Genomic DNA, 27,334 nt, shown 5'->3' on the forward strand with positions numbered 1-27,334 from the left:
ACAAGTTCTATTGGTTGTTTTAGGAGGCATAGACCTTGTGACAGAATGGGCTGAGTCATCTTGACTGCTCCAAAACACCCATAACTAAGGCAGAATCTCAGGACACTTAAGCATGACATTAAATACATTTCTGCAGAGGGTGAAAATATTAACATTTTATGCAGCAATTTGTATTTTAGAAACCATATATTTTGAATACAAAAACATATTATTTAATCTTATCCAATTTGCCACCCAACCCTTGCAAATTTGTCATGATAGCTTTATCTGTCAACCCTATAGACATGGGCTGGATTTACATTGCCATATAATGCAATTTCGGACTGCATTATATGGCAGTGTAGATGGGGCCATGGTGGAGTTAGACAAGATCCTGGGTAGGTCTTCAGCTTGCTGGAGGAGACTGGGAATTATAGTCAAAAACAGCAACTCTAATAAGGTCTGATCATGGGTGCATCTGCACCATAAAATTAATGCAGTTTGACACTACTTTAATTGGCATGGTCTAATGTGGAATTGGAGCCTCTGGTGGTGCAGTGGGTTAAACCACTGAGTGGCTGAACTTGCTGACCAAAAGGTTGGCAGTTCGAATCCGGGGAGTGGGTGAGCTCCTGCTGTTACCCCCAGCTTCTGCCAACCTAGCAGTTCGAAACATGCAAATGTGAGTAGATCAACAGGCACAGCTCCAGCAAGAAGGTAACAAGGCTCCATACAGTCATGCTGGCCACATGAACTTGGAGGTGTCTACTGACAATGCCAGCTCTTCGGCTTAGAAATGGAGATGAGCACCAACCCCCAGAGTTGGACACGACTGGACTTAATGTTAGGGGAAAACCTTTACCTTTACCTAATGTGAATTCATCAGAGCTGCAGTTTTACAAGTTCTTTAGCATTTTCTGCCCAAGTGTCCTGGTGCCTCACCAAATTACAATTCCCAGGGTTTCATAGCATTGAGCCATACAGTTAAAGTTCTGTGAAATTTCATTAATTCTGCAGTGTAGATGCATGCCATGTTTTCTTTTAAAATAAAGGCCTTTCCAATAGGATTGCTCTCTCTCTCTGCCCAACATACTGCAATTTTTTCTTTCAGATCCTTGCCAGGCATTAAGGTGTCGGATCAAGGAAACATGTAAAGTGGAGAATGGCAGAGCAACCTGCGTCCCAGATTACAATGCCACTGCCTGGGGCTGGGGAGACCCACATCTCCACACCTTTGATGGCCTGGACTTTAGCTTCCAAGGCACCTGCACCTACACCCTTTGCAAGTATTGTGGCAATGACCCCACCCTGGTGCCATTTGTGGTGGATGAGAAGAATGATAACCGTGGCAGCCAAGCCATTTCCTACGTGAGAGTGGTCACCATCTCTCTCTTAGGGTACAACATCTCCGTCCATAGGAAGGAAGTTGGTAAAATCCGGGTGAGTTCCATGCTGTGGTATCTGTATAGGTGAGCATTAGGACAAGAAGAAAAGAGCCATTTGGGTATGACTTGCTGGTGGGGTTTCCGTCATCTCCAAATTTGAGATCCTTTAGGGGAGGCTTTCTCTTAGTTACAAAACCATCACAGGTATTTTGGGTGGGACATCTGAAAGTACTTTCTCATGGCTGCTCCCAAGAACTCCCTCTCACCAGAGGTTAACTTGGCTCCTCTGCTCTCCTTCCTGCCCATTGCAGACCTTTTTATTCCAAGATCATTTTGCTATTATCTGGTTAGTGTAGTAGGATTTTGACTAGTTTCTGGCTCCTGCCTTGTCAAGCTAATCCCTTATCACAGAAAATAAGATTGTATTGATAATGCTGTAGTCCTCAGTTGTGCAGTGGGTTAAACCACTGAGCTGCTGAACTTGCTGACCAAAAGGTCAGCAGTTCAAATCCAGGGAGCAGCGTGAGCTCCCACTGTAAGCTCCAGCTTCTGCCAACCTAACAGTTTGAAAATATGCAAATGTGAGTAGATTAATAGGTACTGCTCCAGTGCGAAGGTAACGGCGCTCCATGCAGTCATGTTGGCCACATGACCTTGGAGGCATCTATGGACAATGCTGGCTCGTTGGCTTAGAAATGGAGATGAGCACCACCACCTAGAGTCAGACTCGACTAGACATAATGTCAAGGGGAAACCTTTACCTGACTATTCTAAAGCCTTTGACTGTGTGAATCATAATGAATTGTGGCAATTTCTTGGTGGTATGGGGATATCAAGCCACTTTGTCTGTCTCCTGAGGAAAACCGACGTTCAAGGAAAAAAGTATAGCAGGGCTGTATACTCTTACCCAGGGGTCCCCAAACTACGGCCCGCGGGCCGGATCCGCCCCCCCGAGGGCATCTATCCGGCCCGCGGGCTGTGGAGAAGGGTGAGAGGTGGGTGAAGGGGGAGGGAGGTGGCGGGCGAAGAGGGGAGGCAGCGGGCCAAGCAGCTTGGGCCTGCTTGGCTCGCTGCCTCCGTGGGTCCAGCCTCCCCTCCCTTTGGGATGCATCCTGGATGCATCCCGGAGGAAGGAGAGGGGGGGAGGCAGTGGGCCAAGCGGCTTGGGCCTGCTTGGCTCGCTGCCTCCGTGGGCCCAGCCTCTCCTCCCTTCGGGATGCATCCTGGATGCATCCCGGAGGAAGGGGAGGGGGGGAGGCGGCGGGCCAAGCGGCTTGGGCCTGCTTGACCCGACGCCTCCATGGGCCCAGCCTCTTCTCCCTTCGGGATGCCGCCTCGCCGCATCCCGGAGGCAGGAGAAGGGGGGGGGGGGGGCTTAAATCCAGTCATGTCCGACTCTGGGACTCTGCTGCTCATCTCCATTTCTAAGCCGAAGAGCCGGTGTTGTCCATAGACACCTCCAAGGTCGTGTGGCCTGCATGACTGCATGGAGCGCTGTTACCTTCCTACCGGAGCGGTATCTATTGATCTACTCACATTTGCATGTTTTCAAACTGCTAGGTTTATATTTATTCTAAACTGCTAAGTTTATATTTGTTTAAATAGTTCTTCATTTTAATTATTGTATTATTTAAAGTGTTTTTTGCACTACAAATAAGATATGTGTGGTGTGGATAGGAATTCATTCATGTTTTTTTTTCAAATTATAATCCGGCCCTCCAACAGTTTGAGGGACTGTGACCCGGCCCTCTGTTCAAAAGGTTTGGGGACCCCTGCTCTTACCCAACCTATTCAACTAGAATAGGAAGGACAAGAGACCTCTTCCAATTTTTTTTAGAAACATTGGAGGTAAATTTCAGGCAAAAATGGACATGATCAAAAACAAAGATGGAAGCAACTTAACAAAAGTTGAAGAGAGCAGATGAAGGTGACAAGAAGGATAATAATATTGAGTATAGCTTTGACGGTGTGGTGAGTGAATTAGAACCAGATATCCTGAGGAGTGAGGTTGAATGGGCATTAAGAAGCATTGCTAAAAACAAGGCAGCAGGAGATGATGGGATTCCAGCTGAACTTTTTAAAATCTTGCTTGTTTACATGTATGTCCCTCTTTTTCAGCTGAATGGTGTTGTCACAAACTTGCCGGTAACTCTGGAGGATGGGAAGATACAGCTGTTTCGGAGTGGTTTGACCGCTGTCTTGCAAACCGACTTTGGCCTAATGGTTTCTTATGACTGGACCTGGACAGTGGAGATCACTTTGTCCAGCAGTTACTATGGCACCACCTGCGGTCTTTGTGGAAATTTCAACCAAAATCCAGATGATGACATGTTGATGCCTACAGGGATCATGGCTTCTTCTGTGGTGGAGTGGGCTGCAAGCTGGAATGTCCCAGATCGTGACCCTTTCTGCTGGCATGTCTGTGAGGGGAACTGCCCTACTTGCGAAGAAAGCAAACGGCAGCTCTTTGAAACTGAGGAATTCTGTGGGCTCATCAGCAAGTCGAAGGGAGGCCCTTTCCAAAAATGCCACACTAAATTGAACCCCAACAGCTTCTTTGACAGCTGCATCTATGATGTCTGCCTCAATGGTGGTGCTAAAAGCATCCTGTGCCAGGCCCTGGAGGCTTATGCCACCAATTGCCGCAAGGAAGGTGTGGTCATCCAAGACTGGAGAACCCAGAGTGGCTGTGGTGAGTATGTGATAGTGGAATGGGAAGGAAAATGGCATTTGTGCATTTGGTTCTTAGTCCCAACTAAGTAATGTTTACCACTGTAGTATACAGCCACGGCACGTCATGGGCAATCTAAGAGTTATGATTTTTAGCATGAGAGAGACGGATTACTTCCTTTCCTATAAGGACTTTGCCATTCTGTCTCCTCCTAGCTTTCCCCCCACTATTACACCTAAACTTTAATGTATTTGTAACATTTCTATGTCATTTTTTTTAAAAAAAGTTTACAATGTGGATTCTCTTCCTTTTCTGAAAGTTTTTTAAAAAAATAATAATTATTGAGAATTTTTCCTTTAAAAACAATATGAAATATGTACATAAAAGACTCTAAGTAGCAAGGGGAAAGGAAAGGAAAAAAGAAAAGGAAAAAACACAAACACAATTATAGTAACTAGGTGTGGGAAAAGAAAAGGACAAGGAAAGGGAGGAAGAGACAAGGGGGGGGGGGGGAGAAAAGAGAGAGAAAAAGAGAAAAAATAACGTTCTGAGTGTCGTCCAAGTGAGTTGTTCATTTTTTTTGTTATATTCTTATGTCTTCCATTTTTTATATTCTCCTCTCTTCTTTCTATGTCCATATATTTATACATTTTTTTGTTTCAGATATTCTATTACTTTTGTTCAGTCCATTTCTTTTATAGGGGTCCCTTTATTTTTAGATATCAGGTATGTCAATCTGTCCATATTTCTAATGTCAGCAATTTTCTCCATCCATTCTTCTTCGTCTGGTATCTCTTCTTTTTTTCTATATTTTTCGTAACAAATTTTTGCTGCAGTATTTAGTAGAAATAGGAGTTTGTCAGTGTTTTTGTCTAGGGCCTGGTCTGTTACACCAAGTAAAAATATTTCTGGTTTCAGAGGGATCTTGTCTTTAAAATTTCCTGTATTTTGGCTTGAATATTTTTCCAATAGGTTTTTGATTTTTCGCATGACAACCACATGTGGAAGTATGACCCTTCCACTTTCCCACATTTCCAACATTTCGTATTCACATTTTTATAGCTTTTCCCTAATTTTTGTGGGGTCATATACCACCTGTGTGCTATCTTAATCCAATTCTCTTTTAATTCTCCTCCTAGCTTTACCTTGTCCTGAGAACAGCCATTATGAAGCCTGTGGAAATGCCTGCCCAGCCAGCTGTTCCGACCGATCTGCTCCTTCTACTTGTAATATGCCCTGTGTGGAAACCTGCCAATGCAATGAAGGGTATGTGCTCAGCACTGACAAATGTGTCCCTGTGGAGAGCTGTGGCTGCACACATGATGGCCTTTATTATAAGCCCAATGAGGAGTTCTGGGCTGATGAGAACTGCAGATCTTATTGCCACTGTGATCCCAAGCTGGGCATGGTGGTGTGTCAGCCAAGCAATTGCAAGGCTAGCGAGAGATGCACCACAGTCGATGGCATTCGGGGCTGTCACCCCACCAGCTATGCGACCTGTACAGCCACTGGAGATCATCACTACACCACTTTTGATGGGAAAAGATATGATTTTTCTGGCACTTGCATCTACCAGCTGGTTGGCCTCTGCTCCAGAGACGTAACTCTCATTCCGTTCATGATCAAGATCCAGAACAGCCAGGGTAGTAAGGCAATGCCATTCTTTTCTGAGATTACCCTGGAAGTCTATGACAGGATTATTAAAATCAGCCAGAAGCACCCAAACATATTACAGGTATGAGGAAGGGGATTCTACTTTTAATGGTGGAAGCTTTATTCTCATATTGAAATCCTATCCCTATAAACTGGGGACAAAAATGAAGCTATATGATTTCACAAACGTTGTAAAATTATTGAGATGATCCAGTTAAATTTCCTTCATTTCTTAGGTAAAATGTGAATATCTATCAATCTATAGTGTTCCCTCACTTATAGGACCACCCACGATAAGTGAAAATCCATGAAGTAGGGATGCTATATATGTACTGCCTCAGCATGCATGAGGCGTAGGACCATCCCCTCCTAGGAGTGGCTCCACCCACTCCTCTCTCCCCCCTCACTCAATTCCTTCACCTTCTCTTTCCTCTCCTCTTTCCCCCTCCCTTCCTCCCTCCCCCCTCCCTTTGCACACCACATTTCCCACTGGCTGCTCCTCGCACACCTGGCTTCCTCTCCCCTCCTCCTCTTCCCCCTCCTCCTCTGCTCACACGCACCTTCTTTGCCTTACTCTCCTCTTCCTCTTCCTCCTACTCCCCCCCCCACAGTCCCCCCCCCTTTTCACTGACAGGGAAGGAAGGAAAGGAAGCAAGCCCTCCTCGCCTTTCCCTTAGCTGGGTGAAGAGAGAGAGAGAGAGAGCAAAGGAAATGAAGGAAAGACCCTTCAAGGCTGGAGGGAGGTACCGCGGAGAGCAGTGCCGGCTTGGCAGGGGCTGGTTTGGGTGTCTACTGCATGATATATTTTTAAAATTCATATTTATTAAAAATCCGTGAAACAGTGAGTCCACGAAAAGCGAACCGCGAAGTAGTGAAGGAACACTTTCATTTAGCTACCTATCAATGTGTCTACCTATTTATCTAACTCTCTGTCCATTCAGAGTGGCTGAAAACTTAATTTTTGTATAATAAATATCATTATTATTTTATTTGAGAATTTCTGTCAAGTAAATCTGTTTAGAATTGTGGAATGTTTGCTGCTGCTGTTATCAATCCTTACCTATGTGTTGTTTTGATGGCCTCCCTTCAGCTGTTTTAATCAAGGTCACTCTCCCTTTTGTAGGTAGATGGAGTATTTGTAGATCTGCCTTTCTACCATGAAGATAAGATTAAAGCTTACATTAGTGGAGTTCATGTTGTTGTAAAGACCAAGTTTGATCTCACCTTGACCTTCAGTTGGAACAGACTTGTCCATGTCAAAGTTCCAAGAAGTTACCTCAATGCTGTTTGTGGCCTCTGTGGCAATGACAACGGAGAGCCTAATGATGACTTGACCATGAAAGATGGGAGCCAGGCTACCAATGTCATCCAATTTGCTAACAGCTGGAAGATAGGCGAGATTCCTGGTTGTGTGGATGAATGCACCAGCAACTGCCCAGTGTGTAGGGAAGAACAGAAACAATTCTACAAAGGGGATAAATATTGTGGGATCCTCTTAAGAAAGGATGGACCATTCAAGTCATGCCATAGTGCCATCGATCCAACTCCCTACTTTGATGACTGTGTCTCTGACACCTGCAAGTACAAGGGACATCATGATACATTCTGCAGTGCCATCAGTTCTTATGTGACCACCTGCCAAGCTCAGGGCATCCAGGTTGGGCAGTGGCGATCAGCCTCCTTTTGTAGTAAGTATTGGACATAGTTTAACTTTTCCTAGAAAAATAAAATGTGTATTTATAAAGCTGCAAATCTATTCTACTTGATAATAATTTTTCAGGTAGTCCAAAGCTTAAGAGGAGCCCCCGGTGGCTCTGGGTTAAACCCCTGAGCTGCTGAACTTGGTGACTGTAAGGTTGCAAGTTCAACTTCGGGGAGCAATGAGAGCTCATGCTGTTAGCCCCAGCTTCTGCCAACCTAGCAGTTCAAAAACATGCAAATGTGAGTAGATAAATAAGTACCACTCTGGCGGGAAGGTAATGGCACTCCATGCAATCATGCCGGCCATGTGATCTTGGAGGTGTCTATGGACAACACTGGCTCTTTGGCTTAGAAATTGAGATGAGCACCAACCCCCAGAGTCGGACAAAACTGGACTTAATGTTAGGGCAAAACCTTTACCTTTACTTAAAGCTTAAGATAATCATAACACAAATGCTTGTCTGAGGGATCTCCACCAATAATTTTAAGGAATTTCAGCACGATACAGATTGAAAAATAGAACCATATTTGTGTTTTGTGGAGAGGAGGGGAAAAAACTATAATATGATGTTAAGTGCACCTTTCACATGACATGAATGGTTTTGAAAAATGTAAATATAACCGTCCCAAAGTCCTGCTAAAACAATATCTAGTTGCAGTGTTCACGGTTTCCAATGTTTTCCCTCAGGCCTCTATTGCCCGCAGAATTCGCACTATGATCTTTGTGGAAATGGGTGCCCAGTCACCTGCCACAGCCTTTCAGCTCCTGATGGGTGTGAGATGTCCTGCAAGGAAGGTTGCTACTGCAATGCTGGGTTTGTCCTCAGTGGAGATCAATGTGTCCCTATTGGGGACTGTGGCTGTGTATACCAGGAACGATACTACAAGAAGGGAGATGAGTTCTTCCCCACTTCTTCCTGCCAGGAAAAATGCCACTGCAGAGAGAATGGCGTTGTGGGATGCCAGAAAGTCTCCTGTGGAGCACAAGAGGAATGCAAGGTGGAGCATGGGATCAGAGGATGCCACTCTACTGGTTGTGGCACATGCAGTGTGGCTGGAGGAACCTACCTGACCTTTGATGGACATGCCTTCAACTTCCCAGGCTCCTGTACCTACACCCTGGCCAAAGTTTGCAGCAGGGATTCAAATCTTGCAAAGTTTTCTGTGGTTGTGGAGAATGAGAGCTTGGGTGCAAGCAAGGTTGTACAAAAGATGGTGATAATCACTGTCCATGGATATGTCATCACTCTTAAGAAGGGAACAACCTGGAAGGTTTCGGTAGGTCCCATTTTCTCTCTGTTATCTAGTATTCTAGTATGAGATACTTGCTGGGCAGATCCACATCCAAGTTTGGGAAACTCCTGGGAAATGAGGTTTTGGTTTGAAGTAGCAGCAATCACCAATGTTCAATAGAGCTGAACATTGAACATTCATTTCCCCCATTTCCTCTGTTTCTTTCAGTACTTTGGATACTTCGTGAGCTCGTAATAGGAAGGCTCCTCCTGGTACGAAAATCAGCTCAACTCAAAAGCAAGCAGGAGCCAATCCCGGCTCCATGCCTGCTTTTCAGCATCACAGTTTAATCTTTTTTATTAATCCCCCAGCAAACAAAACTACTCTCCTCTTCCAGGAGGTCATCGCTCTTCCTTACATGGAAGTGGGAAGCCTCCTTAAAATGCCTTGAAAAGAGTGTGTGGCTTGTTGGCATAGTGCAGCCGGGGAGAGAAAGTGTGTGCACATGCCAGTGACTGCAGCTGAGCACCTCCTCTAGAGTAAGAAATAGAGCGCTTACCTGCTGTTTCTACTTTAGAGGAGACTGCAGGCTTTGGAAAGCATGCACACTTTCTGGGCCTGCACATTGCACACATGCTTTCTGGACCTACATGCCACACACACACACTCTTTCCAAGGCAAGGAGGCAAGTTCTGTTGGAAAAAGTTTGTGTGTGTGGCATGGAGGCCCAGAAAGCGCACGTGCCTGCCAGTGCCTGCAGCCGACCACCTTCTTACTCTAGAGGAGGCATTTGGCTGCAGGCATTGGCAGGAGTGCTTGCTTTCTGGGCCTGCATGTCACATACACACTCTCTTTCCAACAGAACCTGCCTCAGAAAGAAAGTGACTGTGTGGCAAACACACGCACCTGCCAGTCCCTGCAGCTGAGTGCCTCCTCTAGAGTAAGAAGGTGGTAGGCTGCAGGCACTGGCAGATGCATGTGCTTTCTGGGCCTGCACACCATGCACACACTCTCTTTCCAACAGAACTTGCCTCTTTGCCTTGGAAAGAGTGTGCGTGTAGCGTGTAGGCTCAGAAAGCACGCATGCTTTCCAAGGCCTGCAGCCTCCTCTAGAGTAGAAACAGCAGGTAAGAACAGAAGCCTCCTTAAAGCTTGCACCTGTCTGCAGCTGAGCGCCTCTCCTCTAGAGTAGAAACAGCTTTAAAATGCCTAAAATGATGGGAAGAGGATCCTGGAGACCCCCCCCCCCCACCATAATGGTCTGATAGATCTTTCTGCACCCCAGAGCGAAAACAGATATCTGCCTTCTTGATTTCTGGAAGCTCCCCAAAACAGATTGGGGCCTGCACCGAAAGCCAGGACACGAAAAGGGTCAAGGTGTACCCCGAATGCCCAACACGATGGGCACTAATCCAAGAAGGAACCAGGCAGCCTGGCTGTTTGATTTAACATGGTGTCTGGAGTAAATACTACATCAATTGATTTTGTGGGAAGCTGAAATGGCAGATCCAGCCAAAGATGCTTATTGAGTACTGGGTTTTTCTTTTAAGGAGTCAGACTTGAGTTCTACCAAAGATGCACAGTGCTGACACTGGCCTTGCCACTATGTTAAAGCAGAGATACAAGTCCATCCCAAGACATTTTATAGCCTAAGGCAGAGTGACAACTAGAATGTCACCTGCAACTGCTAAACTCAAGGTATCCCAGGCCAGCCAAATTATCTTGGCATTTGGAGCCAAAATTGTACAAGATTCCCTCCATCCACCCCCCCCCCCCCACACACACACTCCAAACTGTGAATTAATTAAATAACTACTTGTAAAAACTTATGAAAAAATCACAGCTTTTTAGTTACATCTACATCTAGTTTTATATGTTGCAGGATGGAATTTTTTAAAAAGCATTCTATTGTCTTCATGTAATAACAAGGGGGGATGTGCTCGAGGTTTTTTTATTTATTTATAATCGTGTTAGAAGTGACTTGAGAAATTGCAAATTGCTTCTGATGTGAGAGAATTGGCCATCTGCAGAGACGTTGCCCAGGGGATGCTTGGATGTGTTACCATCCTGTGGGGGACTTCTCTCATGTCCCCACACGGAAAGCTGGAGCTGACAAACGAGAGCTCACCCCATCTCATGGATTCAAACCACCGAATTCAGGTCAGCAGTACAGCCAGCACAAGGGTTTAACCCATTGCGCCACTGTGGCTCATTGCTCAGGTAAAAACTCTGAAAATTCCCAATGTTGCAGAGTTTTTACCTTTTACATCTGTTTTCTGAGTAGATGTAAAAGGTAAAAACCCTGCAACCCATCCAGGATTCTCCTTGTCACTGTTTCCTAACTCTTGAGGAAGTGTTCCCCACCCACTCCCTGCCCATTTTTAATTGTGCAGTAGTGATAAGATGTTCAGTATGTCTGGGTTTTCCCTCCCTCATGGGTTGTGGAAATTGCAATTGTGTTAATTTTTGATACAAACACCACTTTCATTTTTCTTTTCTGTTGCCTAGGTGGATGGAGAGGTCTACACACTGCCTTTGGTAATAGATAGAAGAGAAGTTTGGGTCAGTCAAGAGGGGAAGAATATTGTGGTCCACACAGATTTTGGCCTCAGTGTTCTCTATGATTCCTCCCATTATCTTCTGATCTATATTCCCACCACATATCAAGGACACGTGTGTGGTCTCTGTGGCAACTTTAATGGTGACAGGTCTGATGAATTACAACTACCGAGTGAGGTGATCACTCGGAATGTGACCGAATTTGGAGCATCTTGGAAAGTGTTGGTTGATGATGCCAGATGTACCGATGGATGCAGGCACAACTGTCCCTCATGTGATGCCACGAAGACAAGGCAGTACCAGGCTGAGAGTGCCTGTGGCCTTATCCTAAGCAAATCAGGCTCTTTCAGTGACTGTCATGCTTTTGTCAAGCCTACTGAATATTTCAACCATTGTGTGTATGAAATGTGTGCTGCTGATGGGGCAAAATATGCCCTCTGCCAGAGTCTTCAAGCCTATGTGGCTGCCTGCCAAGCAGCAGGAAGAACTGTCAAGTCCTGGAGAACTTCCTTCTGCCGTGAGTTTAAAAAAGCATCTGCTTCTAGGGCTGCCATAGATAAGCAACTTTTTGTGATTTCTTATCTCCCTGTCGCTCTTGGCTATTCATACTTCACCTGTCCGCTGGTTTTTCTTTCCCTGGGAGCTAGCTTTGTGCAGTGGTTGCAGCAGCAAAATGCAGCTTGAATTCAAATTCCTACTAAGGTTTGCAGAATGGGCTTGGGCTGAGGATCAACAGGTGTTCCTTCAAGAGGTGAAAGATGTCTGTTTGTCAGAGGATGTGGTTCGCCTCTACTGTGTATCTTGCATTAAGGATGTTTTCTTTTGTGATTGGCCAATGGAAGGTAAACAGTATTCCCTCCCCTCTCCCCACTCCACAAGTCAAATAGTAGAAGCACCATCACAAAGGAAACCTTGCTGTGAAAAGGAAAATCTGACAATTACCAGAAATAGGCAGTCCCCATAATATACAGTTTGACCCAGAGCTAGAACCCTAAATTATCATATTTTCCAGCATATAAGATGATGGGGCATATAAGACGACCCCCAACTTTTCCAGTTAAAATATAGAGTTTGCGATATACTCGCTGTATAAGACTACCCCTCTTACCAAATTTTTAAAAAAACAGATTTGATTTCAATATGGTAATTTTCCTATTGCCGTACCTCCTTCTCTGCCACTCAGATTTCACACATGTGTGCCTGCACCACTTAATTGCAGTTCTCAGGAGCGAGATCTGAGAAGCAGAAGAGGTACGGCAATAGGATAAAAGGGTGGGCCAGATGGGTAAAAGAGGCGTGTTTTTCTGGGCACAGCACTGCTCTATCTCTTTTTTCCATACCCCAGGCAGCCCAGATGCCTGCAGCTTTCTCCGTCCTTCACTTACACCTTTCCGGTGAGGTGCCCCTTCATCTCATCATCGGGACCACATTAAGTCACTTATTTCCATATTTTATTTATTTATCGTGTCATCAGCAACCAGACATTTGTATTACATTTTTAACAAAAACAAACAAAAAACAGACAAAACACAGAATTTGCAAGCTTGGTAGTTGATTAAATGTCCTTTGACCAGTAGCTGGCCACTTGGAGTGCCTCTGGTGTTGCCGCAAGGAGGTCCTCCATTGTGCATGTAGCAGGGCTCAGGTTGCATTGCAGCAGGTGGTCAGTAGTTTGCTCTTCTCCACACTCGCATGTCGTGGATTCCACTTTGTAGCCCCATTTCTTGAGGTTGGCTCTGCATCTCGTGGTGCCAGAGTGCAGTCTGTTCAGTGCCTTCCAAGTCGCCCAGTTTTCTGTGTGCCCTGGGGGGAGTCTCTCATTTGGTATCAGCCATTGGTTGAGGTTCTGGGTTTGAGCCTGCCACTTTTGGACTCTCGCTTGCTGGGGTGTTCCAGCGAGTGTCTCTGTAGATCTTAGAAAGCTATTTCTTATTTCCATGAATCCTGGTGAGTGGATTTTCTCCTACCGTACTTCTACAGTGCCACCCCTGCTGCTTTCATAAGGTAACTGCATACAGCGAGAATGTGGGCACGGCTGTTTTTGAGCTCCCCCCATCATATGTGGTGACTGCATATTCTCAAGTCCAGCTTGGAAGTTTCAGCACCCGCCCTACAAAATGATACCCAGAATATACTATGACCCTTGACTTTTGAGAAGTTTTTCCTGGGTTAAAAAGTAGTCTTATAAGCCAGAAAATACAGCACTTTGAAGAGCTTCCTAAGGGAAGAGCAGGTTTGTGCTATCAACACGTAGTCTCTGCACCCTTGTCTACCAATATGCTTCCTCAGACCTTGGAAATGTTTCAACAAGTAGCTTTTCTTCCTATGTTATCTTCATAGTGTCCTTATGAAATAGCTCTGCTGTGTTTCCCTTGACTGCTCTCTTCTCAGACCCACTGGTTCTGCCTTCCTGAACCCTATTTTACTCCTATTCCTTTCTTGGGCTTTGTGTTTAGGATGTTATAAATTTTGTCAATGGCTGAAAGTAATACCTCTTCCAATCCCTTGACAACATCAGGAGACCTTCATCAATCACTGTCAAGTAGCATCACTTTAGTTCATTGTAGTGAAAATAATTCAGTTGTTGTTGCTCATGCCCTTGAACCATCTTTTGATAGTTTCCAAAAGCAAAAGAATCAGATAATTTAGGCAGTGATACAATTACTGAGGTTCTCCTTTCTTTCCAGCTCTCACTTGCCCAGCAAACAGCCACTATGAGCTATGTACCAGGTCCTGTGATCTTACCTGTGCAGGCCTCTCTGCACCCCTACAATGTACCACAAAATGCTTTGAAGGATGCCAGTGCAATGCTGGCTATGTCTCTGATGGGGAAGCATGTGTGCCCATGAATCAGTGTGGCTGTATGCACAATGGCCACTACATCAAGGTAGGTCCCACGACTGCTGTGCTTAATGATGCAGTTTTCTGACTGCTTTTTTTCTTTTATATATTTCATCACATTTTATTTTTAAACATTGACAAGTTTCTTTTATCTTGTTTTTATATCACAGAATAAACATTCACTTTCTCTGTCATGCACACACACATGCACAGGCATACACCATAGAGGTGTGCAATTAGGCCAAAAGGGATGCTGTATCGAGGTCCATTGTTGGCTAGCCCCTCATTCTGTTTACCAAGAAGTTACTCGAATCAGGAGGGGTTTTGCTGTGGTTCCCTTGATGTATGGCAGAAACACTGTTCCTCTGGGTGGATCTTCATCTTTACTCCACCTCAGACATCAGAAGAGCTGCAAGACCAAGAACAAGCCACGAGAGTAAAGATGAAGATCCACCCAGAGGAAAAGTGTTCCTGCCATACATCAAGGGAACCACTGACCGCATAGGGAAGCTGATGAGGAAACACAACATACAAACAATCTACAAATCCACCAAGAAAATCCAACAAATGCTACGTTCAGCAAAGGACAAGAGGGATCCTCTCACCTCTGCAGGAGTCTACCGTATACCATGCAGCTGTGGACAAGTCTACATAGGGACTACCAAACACAGCATTGCCCAAACACGAATCAAGGAACATGAAAAGCACTGCAGACTACTTCAACCAGAGAAGTCAGCCATAGCAGAGCACCTGATGAACCAGCCTGGACACAGCATATTATTTGAGAACACAGAAATGCTGGACCACACCAACAACCACCATGTCAGACTACACAGAGAAGCCATTGAAATCCACAAGCATGTGGACAATTTCAACAGAAAGGAAGAGACCATGAAAATGAACAAAATCTGGCTACCAGTATTAAAAAACTCTAAAATTACAACAGCAAAACAGCAGAGAGGAAACAACCAGGCACATCTTAACACCTCTCAACAAAAGATTTTCCCAGGCTCAGCCAGGCCTTCAAATGCTAATGAAGGTGGTCAGTTGAAACATTCACATCTAGCTCCAGCAGAGAAGAGCTCTTTGCCCCACCCAAGACATTCCACAGATATATAAACCCATTGTCCTAATTCCAACAGACCTCACTACCTCTGAGGATGCTTGCCATAGATGCAGGCGAAATGTCAGGAGAAATGCCTCTAGAACATGGCCCTATAGCCCGAAAAACCCCACAAGAACCTAGTGATTCCAGCCATGAAAGCCTTCGACAATATTATTATTATTATTATTATTATTATTATTATTAATGACAGGGCTGAACAGAACTTTTTCATTGTGTTGCATTCAAAACCCCAACAGCATTTTTTTTTCATATTTTAAAAAAGAAGTGCACACACACAAAATATGAAACTAAAGCTATCCTAGCAGGGCAAAACCCTCAATGTACATTTTGAAAGCAAAGCTTCATTTGTAGACTGGAGCTTTTAATGAATTATTTTTCTTTCTGTAGGCTGCAGAAACAGTTATATCCAAGGACTGCTCTGAGAAATGCACCTGCCATGCCTCAGGTCGGCTTACCTGTGAAGGATTCAGCTGTGGCAAAGGGAAGACATGTGCACTCAAGAATGGCACCCGTGGCTGTGTGACTGAGGAAGCCCAGTGCTTCCTTGCCCCAGGAGGCCAGCTCACCACTTTTGATGGTGCCTCGGGGGAAATTCTGTACAATGGCATATACGAGATTGCTTCTCTCCGTGATGCTTCAGCCAGTGGCTGGTTCCGAGTGTTGGTGAATGTGAGAGAGTCTGGAGATGGTGAAGTGATGGCAGGCGCTGCAGTTTATGTCTTCTTCCGAGAGACCTTTATTGCCATTAGCAGGGGCAAGGAAGTTTGGGTATGTAGAAATCTGGAAAGCCCTCACTCTTCCAGTATTTTCTGTTGGTCATGGGGGTTCTGTGTGGGAAGTTTGGTCCATATCTATTGAGGTTCAGAATGCTCTTTGATTGTAAGTGAACTATAAATCCCAGCAACTACAACTCCCCAATGTCAAGGTCTATTTTCTCCAAACTCCACCAGTGTTCACATATGGGTATATTGAGTATTCGTGCCAAGTTTGGTCCAGATGCATTATTGTTTGAGTCCACAATGCTCTCTGGATGTAGATGAACTATAACTCTAAAACTCAAGGTCAATGCCCTCCAAAGATTTCCAGTATTTTCTGCTGATCATGGGAGTTCTGTGTGCCAAGTTTGGTTCAATTCCATCATTGTTGGAGTTCAGAATGCCCTTTGATTGTAGGTGAAGTATAAATCCAAGCAACTACAACTCCCAAATGACAAAATCAATCCCCCTCTCAGTCCCACCAGTATTAAAATTTGGATGTATCGGATATTTGTGCCAAATTTGGTCCAGCGAATGAAAATACATCCTGCATTTCAGATATTTACATTACGATTCGTAACAGTACCAAATATACAGTTATGAAGTAGCAACAAAAATTATGGTTGGGGGTCGCCATAGGGGTCACAACATTAGGAAGGTTGAGAAACACTGAATTAGAAGGTGGATGTGTGACCTTCTCCCTAACTATGCTGGTAAGAGATGATGGAAAGTTGCAGTCTGGCAACATCCAGAGAACCACATGTCTTCTGCCTGGATTATTGAGTGAAGTCATTCATCTACATGACATGTTCTTTCTCTGCTTGTTTATTGCAGGTGAATGGTCAGCCAGTGCAGCTTCCAGCAATTGTCTCTGAAGTCATATCTGTGCACTTCTCTGACAACATTGTCACCCTCAGCCATGGGACATCCCTGCAGGTCCTTTTTGACCTTAAAGGTGAAGTGACAGTGAAGGTCAAAGAAGCTCTAGAGGAGAAGCTGATTGCGTCCTGTGGAAATTTTAATGGCAACAGTTCAGATGACCTGACCCTACCCAATGGGAAGGTTGTGGGGAACATAGCTGAAGTTATTGATGCCTGGAAGGCACGAGATTTTATTGGCTGGTAAGTGCTTTGTAATTGTCTGATGCATCACATATTCCCTAATGCAAAACAAGGACACCTTTTTCATGACAAAGTATACATTTCGTAAGGGTATTCTGCTAAGAGCTGCATCCTGGTGGTGTGTGAAGCCTGTGGTGTGTAGGTAACACTCAAAGAAAGTGGACCTACCTCTTCTCTCCTTCTTACTCTTTGTTCTCTCTTTCATGCCTATCCAGCAGTCATAGAATCATATGAGGGTTGAATGAAAAGTAATGCCTCCACCTTCATAACTCCTTAACAGATGGCAGTACTGGTATGTGGCAGGTACTGGCTTGTTCAGTAGACTCTCCTCTAAAGTTCCATTTTGGCAGGAAACTTTAGCATTGACAGCAGAAGGTGTCACCCAAAAGGAGTCCCCGGTGGCGCAGTGGGTTAAACCCCTGTGTCGGCAGGACTGAAGACTGACAGGTCGCAGGTTCGAATCCGGGGAGAGGCGGATGAGCTCCCTCTATCAACTCCAGCTCCTCATGCGGGGACATGAGAGAAGCCTCCCACAAGGATAATAAAAACATCAATTCATCCGGGTGTCCCCTGGGCAACGTCCTTGCAGACGGCCAATTCTCTCACACCAGAAGCGACTTGCAGTTTCTCAAGTCGCTCCTGACATGACAAAAAAAAAAAAAAACAACAACAACCTCAAAGGAGATTAATCAGAGAATGCAAGCTATTTATGGTGATTGTGTTGACGTGAGTACTGTGTGTTGTTGGCGAGTAAGTTTAAAGATGTTGAGGTGACATACTTCGCACTTTAACAACACAACCATTCAAAGCTAAGACTTCACACCAAAATGGAATTGTAGAGGAGAGTCTTCTGAACAAGCCAGTACCTGCCACATACCAGTACTGCCATCTGTTGAGGAATTATGAAGGTGGAGATATTACTTTTTATTCAACCCTCGTATAATAATAGTAGTAGTATAATAGTATAATAATAGTTGGAAGAGACCACATGAGCCATCTAGTTCAACCCCCTGCCATGCAGGAAAAGCACAATCAAAGTATCCCTGACAGATGGACATCCAGCCTCTGTTTCAAAGTTTCCAAGGAAGGAACTTTCACCACACTCTCCTCAACAAACTACAAATTCCAGGTCCTCTGTATGGTGCTATCCTGGCAGTTAAAGTGGAATCATACTGTTACGTCTGTGCAAGGTGACAGGAAACATGGCAACTGATTTATGTGGAGCTACAGTCCCTTTAAAATGACAGCACATTGATTCCTTTTTGTTGGAATTCTTTTTCTTCTCTCATCTCTGTTTGTGCTCTCATTCTGATTGGTTGTTTAAAATAGATGCTTTTTTACTGCACGCTTTTTGAATCTGACTTCTGCCTTCTTACAATGTAGTATGGGGAGTATATGCTGTGTGCTTTGAGATCTCTCTCTGCTTGTGTGTCAGGAGAGATGTTGTGATTGGTGTTTTTCCCTCTCATTGAAACCTTAGAAAAGATGGGTATTAGAGTAGTTCAGACCCAATTCTTTACTATTAAGAAATGCAGTTATTTATTATTATTGTTGTAAATAAACATTTTGTTATTTTTTAAAGATTGGACTCTGCATATTTGCCTCCCAAGCTCTGAATTCTTTACAGCCACATCACATGACACTTCACACTCTGCTCACTAGTGAATTTATGCTCAACTCTTGTATCCTGTTTGTTTTTGGATGCTCTGCTGTATATTTTAAGGTAGTTTTCCCTTACACTTTTTAACGGCCACAGCTCCATTCTATGAAAAATTGAGATGTGTTGATTAGGGAGGCTAGATAAAACCCTTTCCAGAGAGTGATCTAGTGTCTCATAGCAGTTATAGTAGAATCGAAGTGCTAAAGTTAAAGTTTGGGATGAATAACTTCGATTGTTTATATTTTCAATACTAAATAATCAGAGTGACCTATTTAAAAGCTTTTTCTACAAACTTCCAGTTGATCCAGTCTATCTCTTTTTCTCCAAAGATGGATGAAGTTGGGGCTTAGGTGCCAAACAGCTTGCCTGCAGCTTGGAGGGGACATTTTGCCCACCTCTTCTATAGCCAGAGAGGCTTGGGAATGTGTTTTATGAGATAGCGTTTGAAATTACAATTGTTTGGATTATCAAACATAACTAATGCCTATTTTTTCCCTTCTAGTGATTAATAATCCAAAGGAACCACTGAGATCGGCAGGCTTTTGTAAAAAGAAAAAGGTTGCTCAAAATAGAACATGGCAAATGTCAATAAAGCTGTACCTACAGATTTGTCTTGAAAGAAATCATTATGATCCTATTTTACCATCTTTCTTTGCTTCTCGCCCTGGAGTCTGGGCTTCTGCTAAGACTAGAGTTTACAGAATTAGCTATTATGACTAATAGGTGGGGTGCACATTCTGTGGTTTCCCCGATTCTTAATAAGGCCTCTTGTGGATAGGATTGTTTTAGATTTCCTCCCAGCTGTGTTTGTTACATCACACCACAAAGTAATGAATTGCAGGTGGTTAGGTTAGCTCTCATTTGGGACTGACCACTGAGAAATCTATGGAGCTGCGATGACACAATAAATTAAACCCTTGTGCCAGCTGAACTGATGACCCGTAGGTCAGTAGTTTGAATCTGCAAGATGGAGTGAGCTCCTATCTGTCGGCTCCAGCTTCCCATGCAGGAACACAAGAGAAGTTCCCACAGGCGTCCTGTGGGCAATGTCGCTGCGGATGGCCAATTCTCTCACACCAGAAGTGACTTGCAATTTCTCAAGTTACTTCTGACATGATAAAAAAAAAAAACCCTGAGAAATCTGACTTGGGAAAGAGTCTCTAAGGCTAAAGCTGATAGGAAGTTGTATCCCAAGCAGTGTTTTATTATTATTTTTTTCAATGCTGCCCCTGGGGTTTTAGTTCTTTAGCATTTCATGCTTCTGATTTATCTAACAGCAACAACAACAACAATAACAGACTGACAGTTTTGGAGCACAATACTCCTGACCTCACTATCATTTTAAAAAGCAAAGTATGCATCGTCAATGTTGCAATCCCAGGTGACAGCAGGATTGAAAAAAACAACTGGAAGAGCTGACACAATATGAGGATTTAAAGATCGAACTGCAAAGACTCTGGCACAAGCCAATCAAGGTGGTCCCAGTGGTGATCGGCACACTGGGTGCAGTGCCTAAAGACCTTGGCCTGCTCTTAAACACAATAGGCACTAACAAAATTACCATCTGCCAACTGCAAAAGGCCACCTTACTGGCATCTGCACGCATTATTTGCTGAGACATCACACAGTCCTAGACACATAGGAAGTGTCCGACATGTGATCCAATACAACAGCCAGCAGAGTGATCTTGTCTGCTGTGGACTCATCTTGTTGTGTTTCAAATAATAATAACTTTATTTTTATACCCTGTCACCATCTCCCCAAGAGGCGGCTTACAAGGGGACAAGTCCAAATACAGATAAAAACAAAACACAATAAAATCAATCAAATAAAAACAAACACAATTACAAAACATCATTATAAAACAATCTTATGGCTGAGATAAGTTGAACGCTGAGCTTGGTTCAGGTAAGTGTAGGGCTTCCTAAACAGGGCCAGTGGAAAGTGCAAAATTCAAATAACTAAGGGATAGGAATATCCTTAGATAAAGTATCATAGTAAACCGATAGGAGGGCCACAATAAAGTGCAGGACTTGGAATAGGATTAAGATAGTTCTCCAGTGAAAACTGCCCAATCGAAAGCACAATGGAACATCCACGGTTTTTAATTCCCTCCGGAAGGTGGACAAAGTAGGAGCTTGTCTGATCTCCCTGGGGAGGGAGTTCCAAAGTCGGGAGGCCACCACCGAGAAGGTGCTCTCCCTCGTCCCCACCAACTACATTTGACATGGTGGTGGAAGCCTCCCCGGATGATCTTACGGTACGTACTGGTTTGTAGGGGAAAATGCTATCATGAAAATAAGTGGGTCCCGGACCGTTTAGGGCTTTGTAGGTGATAACCTGCAAATACAACCCCCCCTCCCACCCCAACACACAGAGAGTGTTCCACACACAGAGAGTGGAAGAGTGTTAGACTGTCTTAACCTGTCTGAATTTTTTTTAACCTGTCTGAAAATTACATGGGAAGACTACTGAATAAGGGATCTTGATTTCCCCCTATCACGTTTAAGCACATCTATTACACTATGTAACAAAACATGAAATATTTTCTGTTCCTGGTTTCAAAGTATTATTTCCTGTTTAATTATGTGGTAATTCCTTTAAAAATAGTTATTTTCCAGAAACTTTGTTTTTGTGGCTGCTATGTTGAGGTGGTTGAAACTCTACGAGATATTCTTCATTGAAAAACATAGGAAAATGTACTGCAGTTTAATACACTTTTTTTTACGTTTTTATGATAAACTAATTAGTAAATGACATTTATAACCCAGGAACAAAAATTGTGTTACATAGTATTTTATAAAGTAATCACCCTGTGAGTGAGCAACAATGTCATGGCTGTGCCAAATGTTAAAAGCCAAATACTCATTGAGACAGCTGTATCTATGGCCATCTCTCTCTCTCTCCAGCCAGTAGTATTCTCATACACACACACTTTATTACAGTCCATGGACCCACAACTGTTAAATAGATAACATACAGGAGTTAACAGATCAGTCATAACCGGGGAAATATGCTCTACAGCAGGGGTCCTCAAACTAAGGACCAAGGGCCGGATAAGGCCCTCCAAGGTCATTTACCCGGCCCTCCCTCAGGGTCAACCTACGTCTGAAATTATTTGAAAGCACACAACACCAACAATCCTATCTCATCAGCCAGAAGCAAACACACACTTCCCATTGAAATACTAATAAGTATATATTTGTTCTTCATTTTCATTATTATATTGTTTTTAAGTGTTTTTTGCACTACAGATAAGATATGTGCAGTGTGCACAGGAATTCATTCATGTTTTTTCACATTATAATCTGGCCCTCCAACAGTTTGACGGACTGTGACCTGGCCCGCTGTTTAAAAGGTTTGAGGACCCCTGCTCTACAGACACATACTACACGGTATCAGGTAATACCCTGATCAAAGACTAGGCTCTTTCTCAGCCTTGCTGCCATTGCAAGGAACTTTGCCACTGTGAAGGTCACCCCGTGGTGCTTGTCCTCCATAAGATGTCTGACTTTCCCTTGCGGGGAATGGTCACACAATCGGGTCAGGATTGGATGAAAGAGTTGGCCACGTTGAGCTGAGTAATATATTTAGTCTCGCTTTTGTGAAGAGTCTGTGGTAATTAGACAATGTGAGGCTGTTAAGATACTGACATAACTTGAATGGCTCAGTGTATGGTAAGTTCAAGGATCTAGGGCAGGGGTCCTCAAACTAAGGCCCAGTGGTCGTATATGGCCCTCCAAGGTAATTTACCCGGCCCTCGCTCAGGGTCAACCTAAGTCTGAAACGACTTGAAAGCACACAGCAACAGTTCTATCTCATCAGCTAAAAGCAGGCCATGTGTTTAAAAAGTTTGAGGACCCCTGATCTACAGGAACATGATGAATGAAGCGGGCTCTGAGGCTTCCCAGGGCAATGTCCCTCATCTGTTGCTTCAATGATTCCCGTGCCATTTTGAAACCTCGATGCAGCAAAAGGGACGCTGATAGACCAACTGAAGTTGCTTTCCGAGTGGCTGTCCTTGCCCAAAGAGGTTGAATGGTTTCAGATGGGATATGCTGTGAAAGGCCCATTACCTATTTGAATACAATTGTTTCCAGCCAAAGATTCATTTTCAGAATCCAGGTCCTTGTGCTTAGTGGGCATTCACCTGTTTCTAGTAACAGGACTGCGTTAGGAATGTTTAACAGGTCTCTTATAAACCTTTCTTGAACTCCTAAGTGTACATACATGTTTTCCCACCAAATGGCTGCATCGAAGAGAAGTTTCAAAGCAATTTTAATGTCGAGGGAACATGTTGTAGTAAAACCTTAGTATAGCAGCTCAGCCAGCCTTAGCTTTTGTTGGTCACAATTTCTCTATGTTTTTTCCATGATGGTAGAAGATGAGTCCCAGATACTAGAAGATTTTTTACTTGCTCTAAGAGAGATTTTCCGGTAGACCACTTGTATTTTGTATATTTGCATTCAAAAACAAGAACTTTTGATTTGCTAAAATTGATATTTAGCTTGTTTGCAGTAGTATTCAAGAATTTGGAGAGATGTTTTAGTAAACAGTGAAATTGAGCAATTGGAATAGTGAGATCCGTATTGTGGATAGTGAAACCCAATGTGCAGATACCGAGATCTGTTAAGTAATAATAGGTACCAGCAGCAGGCTGCCTGTGCAGCCATCCTGGTGAGACTAAGAAGCTATAACCCAATGTTCCCCAATCAAGAAATCTTACCAGTTGACGAAGAAGAAACCACCAAGGTATTTTATTCAGTCCAGACAGCTAACAATATGCCATCCAAAGAAGCTGGCATGTTTGATACAAATAAAACAGACATTTTAAAACAGTAAGGTCTTATGTTTTTCCTGCTCATGCTGGGACTGGCTTTGTGCTGATTGGCGGAGCTGGTCTCTGATGTCACACCAACTGGGAGGATTCCCTCTCCAAGGTGGGACTTGCCTTGGTGGGAAGTGCCCACCAGCCAAATGTTTTCTCCATTCTTAATATAGTGCATCAACATTTAAGAGATTTGAGACTTTAAATTTTTTTCTGCATTACATTAACAGAGCTGTCATATGAAAAAAAAATCACAAATTACTTCTTGTAGTTTTGAGCTCTACCAGGAGCAGATCTTTATAAATCTAGTAGACATTAAATGTTCATTCAAGACCAACTCATTCCAAATAACTTAAGATTATAATAGACAGCTCAAACATTATATCAGGTTTTATTTTAATGTTGCTTGGAAAACCCTATTCTCTGCAGCTTTGCGGATTCTGACTCAGCTCAGCCTGAGGCAAAAGACAGTGTGTTGAAGCATTTCAATCCTGTGAGCTTCGCCTGTATGGCAAAACAAATAGATCTAAGGCTAAGTAGTGAATGGTGTGATGAGGAAATATTGAAGGAGCAATCTCTGTGAAACACGCATGACTAATTGCGATCATCAGGAATTGTGATGACAATACTTCCACCCGAGACACAACTCATTCCTCCATAATGAATACATTTTTGTACACGTGCAAGAGATGTTCCATTCAGTGGCTAAGATCATGCACATATGGAAACATGTGGAACTCCATTACAACTCCACCTATCATCAGTCCCAAGACTCACTGTGCTGTTGTGATAGCATATGCCAAAACCGTTCAACGGCTGGTGGAGAGTAGAAGGGATCAGAGATACATCCAGCTATGTTCCCATTGCCAGATATTGATTCCTCCAACATCTTTTGTCCTCCAGAACTCTAAGCAGATGGTGCCATTGGTCTGTATTTGACAATGGGAACATAGCCAGGCTCTTTTCTGATATTTATTTATTTACGGCATTTGTAGCCTGCCTTTCTCAGCCTTATGGCCACTTAAAATAACTCAGATATCTTCCATTGTTTACCAGCAACACGATTACAAATGTGGGTTGGTGGCTATTGTGAGTTACAAGGAGGGTCTTTGGTTGTTTTCCAAGGAAGGAAAGGTTGCAACACCAACAGAAACACACATAAAAACATAATATGAAATTTCTCTAGTATATGCTGCTGCTGATAGGATGCTAACCTCTGTGAGTTTGGTGATTGTGTACATTTATTTCTTCACAGATATACCTACTTAATGTACAAAATGTGATGGAAGTAATAGCTTTTAGACATTTTGGTTTCACAAATGGCCAATAAATTCAGTTTGACAACCTGAAGACACAGTTGCATCAGACCAAAGGTGCATATATCAAAACAAACTCCCACAAAGACCTTCCAGATGCTGGTAGGAAGTCCACAAGCAGGCCATAAAGATGATAGCCATCCCCACAATTGTTTATTTTCACTGTCTGAAAACTTGAATACATTGCTTCTACATACGGAAGATCCATTCTTGGCTGTCGTAATATCTATGACTTTACAGTGCAGTGAAGCATTGGATTCTGATGCTCTCAACTATAGAGTTACTAAGAGGGGGGAAAGTTGCATTCTAGGTGATTTTGTGGTCCAGTGCATGAATCCAAGTTGGATTTTGAGATAAAGCTAGGAAGAAAAAAATGAAACAAATAGGTGTGCCATGGTTAGAAATTTTCCTCAGCATATTGCTTTTACATATTGAATAGACTACTGCAATGTGTTCTATGTGGGGTTACTTTTGAAGATTGTTCAGAAGCTTCAAGTGGTCCAATGGGCGGCAGCCAGATTCCTCACCATACACCCCCCCCCCCCCCCGCCCCCATTATGTCAGTTCCAGTGGTTGCCAGTCTGCTACTAAGCGCAATTCAAAGTGCTGGCTTTGGCCTATAAAGCCCTAAAAAATTCTGGTCCAGCTTACCCGTCCAAACATATCTCCCTCTATTAACTACTTCAGAGGTTAAGATTGTCTGGGGGGGGGGGTCCTGCTCTCGGTCCCACATCCTTTGCAGGTGCGGTTGGTGGGGACGAGAAACAGCGCCTTCTCAGTGGTGGCCACTTGACTGTGGAACTTCTTCCCTTGATATATCAGGTTAGCTCCCTCCTTCCTGACTTTCAGGAAGTAATTAAAAACATAGCTGTGGGAGCAAGCTGGGTTGTTGTAGGTTTTTTCGGGTAATATGGCCATGGTCTAAATGCCTCTTGACCATGGCCATATAGCCCGAAAAAACCTACAACAACCCAGTGATTCCGGCCATGAAAGCCTTCGACAATACATTGTGGGAGGAAGCCTTTGGACAGTAATGCAGTGCAGTAAGTGAAAATGGAACATGTGCAACAATGACTGGAATGGCTCCTTGGATTATGATTTTGGATTGTGTGGTTTTTAATAATTGGTTTTAATGTTTATGTGGGTTTTTTCCAGTTTTTAATGCAGTTGTTTACATTATTATATGCTTGTTTTTGTATGGCATTGAATTGTTGACAATTGTTTCAGGTTATAGTAGAAGGCCAGCAGGAAAAGAAGCAGCCATTAGAAACATGAACTAATTAGACTATTTATTTATGTATTAATTTTGTAGAGTATTTTTAATTAATGTTCTTCCATAGAACACATAATAACAGAATGACAAATCAATGAATTGGAATAGATCAGAAAAGACGCGTTCATATCAAACCAAAGCAAGAGCCCCATCTTCTTTTTTAAAACTATCCAAGCTATTGTTAACAATTATGTGATTTTCTGTTGTGTGGCTCCTGGATTCTACTGTAGCTTTTCATACTCTATTTGGAATATAATATTCCAAATTTTAGACCAAAATTTAAAGAAGCTATCCAAAGTTATCTAAAAGTTGGCACCTTTGAAAGTTCAGAGTAAAACTCAAAAGTGGATTTCTCAGCAGGGCTGCTATTAGCCACCATTGTCTACATTCCTGCCCCACTTCCATAATTCAAGTACTACCTAATGTACTATTTCTCAACCTTGGGATCGGGTGTGTCAGGGGTCACCAAAGAGCATCAGAAAACACAGTATTTTCTGTTGGTCATGGGGGTTCTGTGTGGGAAGTTTGGCCCAATTCTACCATTGGTGGGGTTCAGAATGCTCTTTGATTATAGGTGAACTATAAATCCCAGCAACTACAAATGTCAAAGTCTATTTTCCCCAGGTTTCACCAGTGTTGACATTCGGGCATATTGAGTTTTTGTACCAAATTTGGTCCAGATCTATCATTGTTTGTGTCCACAGTGCTCTCTGGATGTAGGTGAACTACAACTCCAAAACTCAAGGTCAATGCCCACCAATCCCTTCCAGAATTTTCTGTTGGTCGTGGGAGTTTTGTGTGCCAAGTTTGGCTCAATTCCATTGTTGGAGTTCATAATGCTTTTTGATTGTAGATTAACTATAAATCCCAGCAACTACAACTTCCAAGTGACTAAATCAATTCTCCCACCCAACTCCACCATTATTCAAATTTGGGTGTATCGGGTATTTGTACCAAATTTGGTCCAGTGAATGAAATTACATCCTACGTATCAGATATTTACATTATGATTCATAACAGTAGCAAAATTACAGTTATGAAGTAGCAATGAAAATAATGTTATGGTTGGGGGTCACCACAACATGAGGAACTGTATTAAGGCATTATGGCATTAGAAAGGTTGAGAAACATTGACCCAATGGAAAAAAGAAGATGGGACCTTAGAAACAGTAGTAATTTGGAAAGCTGCTTACCATTATACTAGGTAGTATCTTGTCTTCCAGGTATCAATAA

The 27,334-nt window shown here is 43.3% G+C and overlaps 2 protein-coding genes across 2 annotated transcripts in view; one reads left to right on the forward strand and one right to left on the reverse strand.

Annotated features, from left to right (window-relative positions):
- LOC132780657 (IgGFc-binding protein-like) overlaps positions 1-19,274 on the forward strand; it is a 43,317-nt gene extending 24,043 nt beyond the window's left edge. The window contains exons 9-18 of the mRNA XM_067460753.1: positions 1,091-1,419; positions 3,483-4,056; positions 5,175-5,770; positions 6,812-7,376; positions 8,078-8,667; positions 11,131-11,698; positions 13,869-14,068; positions 15,536-15,916; positions 16,738-17,024; positions 19,187-19,274. Of these exons, the coding sequence (XP_067316854.1) occupies positions 1,091-1,419; positions 3,483-4,056; positions 5,175-5,770; positions 6,812-7,376; positions 8,078-8,667; positions 11,131-11,698; positions 13,869-14,068; positions 15,536-15,916; positions 16,738-17,024; positions 19,187-19,193 (4,097 nt within the window). The 3' untranslated portion in view covers positions 19,194-19,274. The remainder of the gene's footprint in view (positions 1-1,090; positions 1,420-3,482; positions 4,057-5,174; positions 5,771-6,811; positions 7,377-8,077; positions 8,668-11,130; positions 11,699-13,868; positions 14,069-15,535; positions 15,917-16,737; positions 17,025-19,186) is intronic.
- Positions 19,275-23,413: 4,139 nt separating this feature from the next.
- LOC132780281 (IgGFc-binding protein-like) overlaps positions 23,414-27,334 on the reverse strand; it is a 37,010-nt gene continuing 33,089 nt past the window's right edge. Inside the window, exons 13-14 of the mRNA XM_067460670.1 lie at positions 27,295-27,334; positions 23,414-25,187 (exon numbers count right to left, since the gene is read on the reverse strand). Of these exons, the coding sequence (XP_067316771.1) occupies positions 27,328-27,334 (7 nt within the window). The 3' untranslated portion in view covers positions 23,414-25,187; positions 27,295-27,327. The remainder of the gene's footprint in view (positions 25,188-27,294) is intronic.

Source organism: Anolis sagrei, chromosome X, assembly GCF_037176765.1.
Source record: "Anolis sagrei isolate rAnoSag1 chromosome X, rAnoSag1.mat, whole genome shotgun sequence".
NCBI lineage: Eukaryota > Metazoa > Chordata > Lepidosauria > Squamata > Dactyloidae > Anolis > Anolis sagrei.